The sequence below is a fragment of the Leiobunum rupestre genome, chromosome 5, assembly GCF_980474605.1.
Source record: "Leiobunum rupestre chromosome 5, qqLeiRupe1.1.hap1, whole genome shotgun sequence".
In the NCBI taxonomy this organism is placed as follows: domain Eukaryota; kingdom Metazoa; phylum Arthropoda; class Arachnida; order Opiliones; family Sclerosomatidae; genus Leiobunum; species Leiobunum rupestre.
This window is the reverse complement of record NC_143388.1, coordinates 37,585,481-37,594,806: the sequence shown is the minus strand read 5'-3', so window position 1 is coordinate 37,594,806 and position 9,326 is coordinate 37,585,481. Positions and strand designations below refer to the sequence as shown.

Here is a 9,326-nt window from a genome sequence, read left to right as displayed (position 1 = left end):
TTTTTTGATCGGGGTGACAAATGTAGGCCGTTTCACGTAGCCGGATAACAATGACACTTTCTAAATATGAATCGACCCTTGTGAATCCAAAATGCAGGTTTCAGGGGCGTAACATTATTATTAAAAAAGTTGTCAAAAACGATATTTGGCGTTTCTGGCGGATATGGAAATGCTACACGTGAATCAAGACATAGGTATGAAAGATATTAGTAAAATATTAAAAATAAAATTGGTTTCAACTTGCTTTCTTTCATAGTTTTTGAGATAATCGCAAATAAGTGCCAAAATTCCAACGGCCGAAGACTTATTTAACAGAGTGTACAACCAATTCCGGTATCAAGAATAAACCACAGCCGGTATCGCCAATAATAGTTTAGATAAGTGATTTCATTCGGTTAAAACATTTTACTTGTGAGCATGAGTCAGAACTTCACGATAACAAAGTCAACATGAGTAATAACGATAAGTGTTTGCTTTGTGACGTTCCAAGATAAATAATAAAAAGACTGCAATTTTGGCTTTAGATAGTGCTAGAGCTTGCATGAATAATATACAAAGTTATCTTTGGAAAATTACTGAACCTTTGTAGTTTATAAGTATAACCATCGAATGTTATTAAAGAAAGTATAGTTCTTTAAATAAACTAGAAAGTATAACCATCGAATGTTATTAAAGAAAGTATAGTTCAACACTCACAACCTACGCATAAACATTACAAAAACGTAATACACCAAACCGTCACGACGGTGAGCGAAAAAACACCATCCAAACCCAACCGCAAATGCATCCGTTAACGCTCACCGTCACACGGTGGTTTTGCCAACCCTTTGAGAAACTGCGTACGCAGTGATTACACTTTGCACCGAAAATGCGAACGCGTTCGCAGTCCTGACAGACAGACAGACCCACAGACAGACACGGTCGTTGTATAACCCCTCCTAGGGGACTTTGTCCCCTCGGAGAGGTAAAAAATTCAGTTTTCTGTCCTCTAAGTACCGATATATGCTATTTTATTCCGCATAGTAAACATTGTACAATTGACCCTTAGGATAATTAAAAAACTTGACCAACCTAGGTAAAAAAGCTAAGAAAAAAAACCACCCTAGGATACCCAAGCTTAAATAAAAAACAACCTATTGTACCTAAGCTACAATTTTAGCTCCTGTGGCTCCTTTGTCCCAGAACATAGACTTTCTACTATAGAAATCAAGTCATTTAAATCACACAATTTCTTTCAAGGGAGGAATAAAAATTGGCAAAAAATGGGTTGTTTAAAAATGAAAATACATAGAAAATCTGAGCAAACTAAAATTTTAATTGTAATTAAATTTAATTCAGATAACATTTCAAGATAAGCTAACTCATATAAGAAAAATATCCAATAATTATACCATAAAAGAGCAATTAATTGTATAATAATCAATAAATTCAATGAAATCGATTAATTTTATTTTTATTAATGCCAAATTTTTCCTCTATGGCCCTCAATTTGAGTTGGCCCCGATCTGACCGGCGATCGCTGGTAAGCCACGCGGGCTAGTCGCTCCTGGTAATATTAATATTGCGAAGTTGGTCGTTGCATTGTTGCACATTCTGCTGGGTTCAGCGGCTTGCGTCGAAGTTGAGACCGTCAGCGTTAGGGTTCCCCTGCTGCCTTGGCTGTTCTGTCACCTGTCCGGCTGTGGACACTGGCATAGGGCAATATGTAATTCTGTAATATACATATAAAATCTTTTCTTTTGCTCAAAAAGGTAACTCGAATTAAATATTTTGTTTAATGAAAAGATTCTTCGTCATTGCTCTAGGATCAATCTCTAATACGTTTTCCCACCGACACAGCAAATGTCTTCGTAAATATATTTTTACTTTTTATTCATCTTATTACTTCGTCCTTTGGCTAAGATCCACGTTTATGGTTTTCTCCACGTAGATTCAAAATATTGTTCCAGGTCCAGCCTTAATTACTTACATAGTTGTTTGAACGCAATCCTCGAGGCATTTTTTGGTGATTCAACAGAACCTAAACAGAGTAAAAATTGATTTTAGATGCTCTAGTTTAAAACTATTTAAGCCACTATTATTCACTTCGTAGCGTGAGTTTCATATCGGTCGCACGCTTTGCAAAGTGTACAAGCAGATTTAATAATATATAAACGAGAACCTTAAACTACTACACATCACTTATGGTGACGCGTGCGGTATGTACGGTACTTTAATTTTACCGCATGGTGGATCACGATGAGAAACGCTGACAACTCACTCAACTTCTACATTTAAAACACACAATAGTAAGCTAACGATTCCACGTTTGCTCATCCAGCAGGAACTATAACTTCGTGCGCTGAACCAAATTGTACGCGTACAGCAAGTTTTTCATCTCTGATTTATGGTCGGGGCTAATACAGTGTGAAAAGAAGCCACGGTTTCGTTTATAAAAATAGTAAGTAAAATTTGCAAGATTATTTGCAGTTTCGGAAAATTAACTAATAACCTGTTTTTGTAAATAATAACGGAATTATTTATAGAAAATTAAAAAATACTAAATTATATAAGTAAAGTTACGGTTTTTAACCTAAAACAACTTTGGGAAAATGAATATAATTTAACCCATGTACGTTGATAATTAATTATTCAGTAATTGTGAATAAAAAATATTAAAAAATTTATTTATCTACGTTTATAGTTTAATATTTATCATTTCTGAGATGGCATTTTTTAATTTTAATATAAAAACAAAAAGATAAAAATTGGAGTGTACGTGCTCTCGTAAAACGTTTTTTTACGGTTATTTAGCACACTAGAGGGCAACTCTTGAAATCGTAAAGTGTAATAGGATTCTGTGTAATCATTACTCTAACAAGTCCATTATAAAGGTTTTAGAGTAGTCTAGCTTATTATCATTAAAAGTATGTGTAATAGCATAAGCCTATCATAAGGTCCCCATAAGTAAAGGTCCACCATAGGGACCCATGGTAACGTACGACGATCGGGCAGTAGCGACATCTTTTTCAAAATTTCAACATCTAAAATATTTTTTTTCTTGGTAGAGCAGCCACGCTCGGGTTGAGAAATGCCTATTTTTCTTAATTTTGATGTACAGACATACTTTTGCTTTGATCCCTTTAACCCACGTTAAAAGTGGTTTAAAATTTTTATAAGATGTCGCCATATCAACTTAGAAGGGAATTGGGTGCTTTTTGCGCCGTTTATGAAAATAAAACATTCATCAGTTGTCTAATCTCGGTCTATTGGCCACTAATGGAACAAGGATTTGGAAATTGCTTGTCTCTTGCATTTTATTGGCTTATATCTCATTTTGGAACATAAGGGAGAAATGGAAAAGACACAATTATCGCTACTTTTCGTAGACTCTTCACTTTAATTTTATAAATCAGGGCTTTCGCGTCTTTGAAACTGTACAATGACTTTTAAAATTAAATTGATTGAGGGCCAGGAAATTATGCAATTTAAGTGCTTCGAACCTTTAGTTATAAGCGGTTCTTATAAGATTTTTCCTTCCTTGTTAACCCATATTTCGTGGATTTAAAAACAAAGAAGATAAAGTTGTATTTAGTAAAATCACTTATACTCTATCTCGACAAAGGTTTACGGAAAATTTGTAGTTAATTAAAATAACAATCTTCCAACTTCTCTAGAAAAGGGTTGCCAAGGTAGTGGAATCTAATCACAATCTGACCACTCATAGAATAGTTTTAACCCAATCGATAGTTGATGCTGTTGCTTAGAAAATTTAGCCACTCTGTGATCTAGAAACTAAACATCGCTTGCCCATCGCACTTTTAGGTCTTCATTTAAAAATTCTGAAAACTTAAAAAAGGTAGAAAAGTCCAGAAAAGTGGGGGAAATGCTAATCATACGAATTGAGCTAGTTTCAAGAATCGCACCGCCATTGATCGGTTTTAAAATAACTATTAAAATGATCATGGGTTACCAAGGTCAGGCTGAGGTATGAAGTCAAAGTAATAGTAAGTGTAGGGAAATGTTGTTTCTCGTGGTTTAAAAGGCTTTCCTTAATTAATGACTTCAAAAGTTGCTTGATGACTTAGGCCTAAGGTGGTGCCTTGGGTATTAGCCTAGCTGATAATTATTATTTAATATTAATTACGCGAGCAACCGGTAATTGGCTTCACAAGACACTAGTGTGTGATCTTTGGGCATTCGATAATATTATAATTTTTATTTTATTATTTAGTATCATACTCGTCTACTTTTTCGTCTAGCTGCGTATGTTCAGGGTTGTAAAGAGGTGGTTCGATCACTTAGATATTTTTTATTTGGCTAAATATTTTTCTACCACGGATGGCGCTAGTGACGCTTAGTAGCCCTTACAGATATTTTGTGGTCTTTACCTCATTACACTGGAGTACCTACGGAAAGGGAACACTACCAAGTTTACGTGTCGATCGATCTCGGCTCTTCATGATCTCTATATTAGTTAATTGACGCTTTGTTATAAATTCATTAACAATTTAATTTTTGAAAATTGCGAAAAATCTAAGCAAAGCTAAGCTAATTAAGAGCCAAAAAGCAAAACTACGGTCAGTGTTGTTCCTTTATTAATTCTAGTACAAAATTTGTATTTCAGTTCAAATAAATATCTGAGAAACTGAAATTCAATGTTCGCTAATTATAAATATAAAAAAATAAATTTCCTTAAAATTCACAGGTGTAGAAACGAAACAGAAATTAAAGCGATCCCAGTCAGCTTGTTAAATTTAAATTTCCCGCTGTCTCCTATAAATTAGGCTGCACCTCAGTACTTCTATGCGTTGGGGGAACGTCCATAAGTATCTGAAAGGGCTACACAGTGTCGAGCGCGCCGTCTATTTGCCACTTTTTCTTTAGCCAAACTCTCCTATGGCAAAATTGCTAAGTGATCGACCCATCTCTCAACAACCATGGCATATGTCAGATATTATTGAAAATCGCATATTGGTAGGAATTTTAATATTTAGTACCATACTCGTTTGCTTTTTCGTCTAGCTGCGCATGTGTATTGGAAGGAATTACAAAACTTAGGTGTTATGGTTGATGATGGCATTAACGCTTCCGAAGATAGTCGACAATTTCCATTTCATTATTTTAATCGCGTTTAATAAATTTTTTCTTAATTTTATTTTATTCATTTAAAAAAAATTAAAAAGCTGAAGTTGAGGTCAGTGGTGTAGAATGAAATAAAACAAATGCTATGTTAATACGAAAAAGCTGTTGAATGAAACCCCAATTATGGCGAAACCGGTCTACTGTGGGAGATTCTGCCTATTTTAAACCTTTTTATTTCGTTTCGGACTCGAAGGCCAATTTGCTCCGTGTAATTCGTAAGTTTTGTATTTATAATTATTTTATGAGGGTTAAGTTTTGGCTCCCTTAAATGATAGCATTTTTAACCTTTTCGCATTTTTAATCATTCTGTAAACTTCCGTCCATTGCTTGTTCGTTTTATCGTAGCATTAAAAAAGGAAACTCAATTCATTACTGGTATGAAACTAGCTAGTTGTCTCCCATCAAACTAGGCAATTTCGGTCTTTGCACTTCTAGTGATACCAAGGAAATTTAAAAAAAATAATTATTAAAAATATAAATTATCTGGTGTAATAAATGTATGAGGCTTTAATTTGTAATTGACCTAAAACGTAAAAGCAGGTAATGTTTAAAAGTGCTAAATTAGAGAAATTGAATGATGAGCAAATGATTTGAAAATAGTTTAAACATTAAATGTTGTGTGAAGAAAATAAAATGTAAATGATGTGTTAATGGGCTGAAATGTAGATATGAGCTCGCGATGAATGCAATGAAAAGACTGTATTATCTCACAATGGGTTGAAATATAAAATTTTATTTTGTATGAAAGGGTTGAAATTTCGCAGATAATAATTTAAAATGGGTTAAAATGTACGATTGGATATTGTGTGAGCTTAAATGACAGAGTGAATGATGAGACAGCAGGCTTAAACGTAGAAGTAGGATGGATATTCTTAAACTAAAGAGATTGTGGATAAGATGAAATACTAAATAGAGTGATATGTGAAGATCTTAAACCGCTGAAATGTTAATAAATAAAGTGAAAAAAAAATATTTTTAAGAGTAAAAGAGGTGCATCCTTAACTTAAAATCGAGGATAATAACCCTTTGTTTTAAAACGGATAATCCAAAAAGTTAAAAACCACATTCATTTAAAATACGTGTCACAACTAGTTTCGGAGCCCTGCGGTTCCTTCAATAGGTGTCATTTTTCTGAAATGTAGCGGTAAATCATGTTTGAAAAGGCAGAAAGTTTTATTTTAATGATGTACGAATATACTCAAATGTTGAATTTTTTTGTAATTAGACTTTACTTCAGAAATAAATTATATGTTATTAAAGTGAAATTCAGATTTGAATGATGTGCGACTGCGCCGAAATTTAGCATTTAACCATTTGTTAAATTTGCTAGAAATGAACTTGCGAATGAATTTTATAATACTATGTATATGTTACTTAACAAGGAAATATTTAAGTATTAAATTTATGTATTGTCGATAGAGTTTAATATACTGTGAATGTGAAGTAACAGAAGTATTTTATTCCTAAAGATTTTTAATAATCGTATTATTTTACACATCAACGAAATGGCCTGATTTTTTATTTTTTAACTCTTTCCGAACGATATTTCATATAAGTGAAACATAGAGATTACTTTTAGTTATTATATGCAATTTGTGAATAATTGACTAATATGGTAATTTATTTTTGTCATTTTTTATTTTGTTATCGATAAAAAATATTTATAATAATTTTCCAGCTATTAAAGGTTATAGCGCTATTTTGTAAATGCTCTTTGTAACGAGAATAGGTGGTGTCAGAGATGAATTTTGTAAAATTTATGATTTCAATTTTCTATATTTCATATTCAGGATCATTTGGAGTTCTAAATTGGCGAAAGACGAAAACCTTCATAATGTATTTCATACGACCGAAAATAGAAACGATGAAAATCGTCGGAACGTTCACTTTTTTCGTGATCAGTCTATTAATATTAAGCTTCATCGGCATTCGAAGACAAGGGTATCTGGTAGAGAAAGAAAATTTAAGAGGCGAAAACGCCATCGACGGCCAGGACGTCTTTCGAGCGCTGGATCCGAATATTCACGTATTTTCCGCTTATTTTGACACCCGCCTGAAACCCAACGTGGTTCGCATCTTGGGGATCTCATCGATGGTCTTGAACGAAAATAAAACTCACACTTGCCACTTGGACTACGGTAACCATACCGTCGCCGCGCCTTTGATGAAAATAATCCTCCCGGAACACGCATTTTCTCCTCACACAGCCGCCTATTTCACCTGCGAAACAGGTAGCGACGTGAAGCCAAAGTCGGTTGCCCTCCGTAAAAATTGCCAAATTGGAGTTAGTTGCGACATGGAACCCGGCATGATTTGGAAAGCTGTGCAACCTTTGACCCCAGCTGAGGATTTCCAAGAGGAATTGGCTGTTTGCGTTCGCCCATTTTACGGCCCGTTCGATGACATTCGTTCCTTGGCCGAATTTGTCGCCTATTATGATCTGGTTGGAGCGAAACATTTTTTATTTTTAGATTATCAGTCGACGGCCGATCTAAAACAATTCATTAAGTCATTGCAACAGGAAATGTCCGGTCAGTATACGATTGAAGTGATAGACTGGAATTTGCCAGATCACGTTTACACTTGGCAGTATGGCCAATTGCTATCTATAAGTTATTGTATTCATCACATGATGGCGAAGTACAAGTACGTGGCGGTTGTGGACCTCGATGAGTATCTCATTCCCAGGAAACCGGATCAAACATTGATAAACCTCGTTAAAGAGTTCGATCGAGATTGGATTGGCACGTTCACTTTTCGAAATATGTTCTTTTGCGAAACTGCCACGGAAAATCGTAGTTTACCCATAATTATGACCCACACCCTCAGAAATAGAATGAAAAGTGTAAAGTTGCGTAGTAAGGTGATCATCAAACCCGCGGCCATATTGACTGAAGGAATACACGTCACGTATAAATGGATACCAGGCTTTAAAGAAATAATTTTCCAAACGAACGATGCAAATCTAAATCACTATCGAAATCAATATTGCGCTCACGACGAAATTGAAATCGAGAATGACACTTTCGCTAGTGAACATTTCGGAAATAAAGTATTAAATTCAAACGTTTTGAAGGTTTGGAATTTAAACTTTGGGGATCAACAAGTAAAAAATGCTATGTTTCAAGGTCGTCCGTAATTTATTATCTGACTAAATTTTAACTAATTCGGTAGAGGTGTATTGTCTTAACCAAGATATTTAATTTGACTTTATATAAAGGAAAAGTACCATATTAATGCAAACTAACGGCTATCTACGCTACGTCCTTAGACATTTAATTAGCAAAAGGACCTTTTTTTACTATTTTAAATTGAATATCGACCAAAATTTGTAAATTCAATGCAATAAAGTAATAATAAAGTGATAGAATTAGGGTTGAGCTTTGGCACAATCGAAGAATTTAAATACTTATTATAGTTTTCATTCAATTTTTTTAGTTTTAAATAGAATTTTTATGATAAATTAAAACGGTATTCTTCAATACATGTAACTGTTAAAGGGAATATAACCTCTGGTATTTCTGTCGCCATCCGAGGGTTCCAATATTTTCCGCTGCCTCCCATGGCTTTTCACACTTGCGGCGCTGATAATCGTTGATTGTGAAGGGAATAAAGAACGCGTTGGAGGTTCTATTCCCTTTAATATATTGTTTGTACCACCATAGTTAGGAATAAGCATTTAAAAAAATAGTTTCGTGTCTACTTTTTGTAAATCTAAGTCAAATGGCCATATACATAGTTTGAATTACTACGTCATCAATGACACAGTTCCAGGTATAAATATATGCGTCAAGAATTAATATGTAATTTGAGCAAGAATGAATCCTTCAATGACGCTATTTTGCTGGTGTAGATTTCATACTAAAACGCGAAGGTTAACAGTTTCAATAGTCTGTTTGCGGATTTTAATTATTTTTGAATGATAAAGAATTTGGTGTCACGGTAAAAATGGTTAACTGCCGTTTTAAAAATTGTTCGAGTTGTACAAATAGAAAAGGAGACCGAAAATGTTCATTTTATTCCAGACCGAAGGTTATTATAAAAGGGATCACCACAAAGGCCTAATTTGATCAACGTTGCCAACTTCTTTTCGTAGATATTCCTATCCTCATTTGCTATTTTATTTAAGTAACCCGGGTTTAAAATCTAATCGGGTTTTATAGGGTCCATAACGATATTAAAAACACTAAGTCTAAATCTAA

At 34.1% G+C, this 9,326-nt stretch overlaps 1 protein-coding gene across 1 annotated transcript; it reads left to right on the top strand.

The window, feature by feature from the left end:
• The first annotated feature begins 6,958 nt into the window (after positions 1-6,958).
• Positions 6,959-8,263, top strand: LOC149944399 (uncharacterized). Its single transcript, XM_090176341.1, has one exon. It carries the CDS (start codon positions 6,959-6,961, stop codon positions 8,261-8,263), a length of 1,305 nt encoding a protein of 434 aa, XP_090032467.1.
• Positions 8,264-9,326: the final 1,063 nt, after the last annotated feature.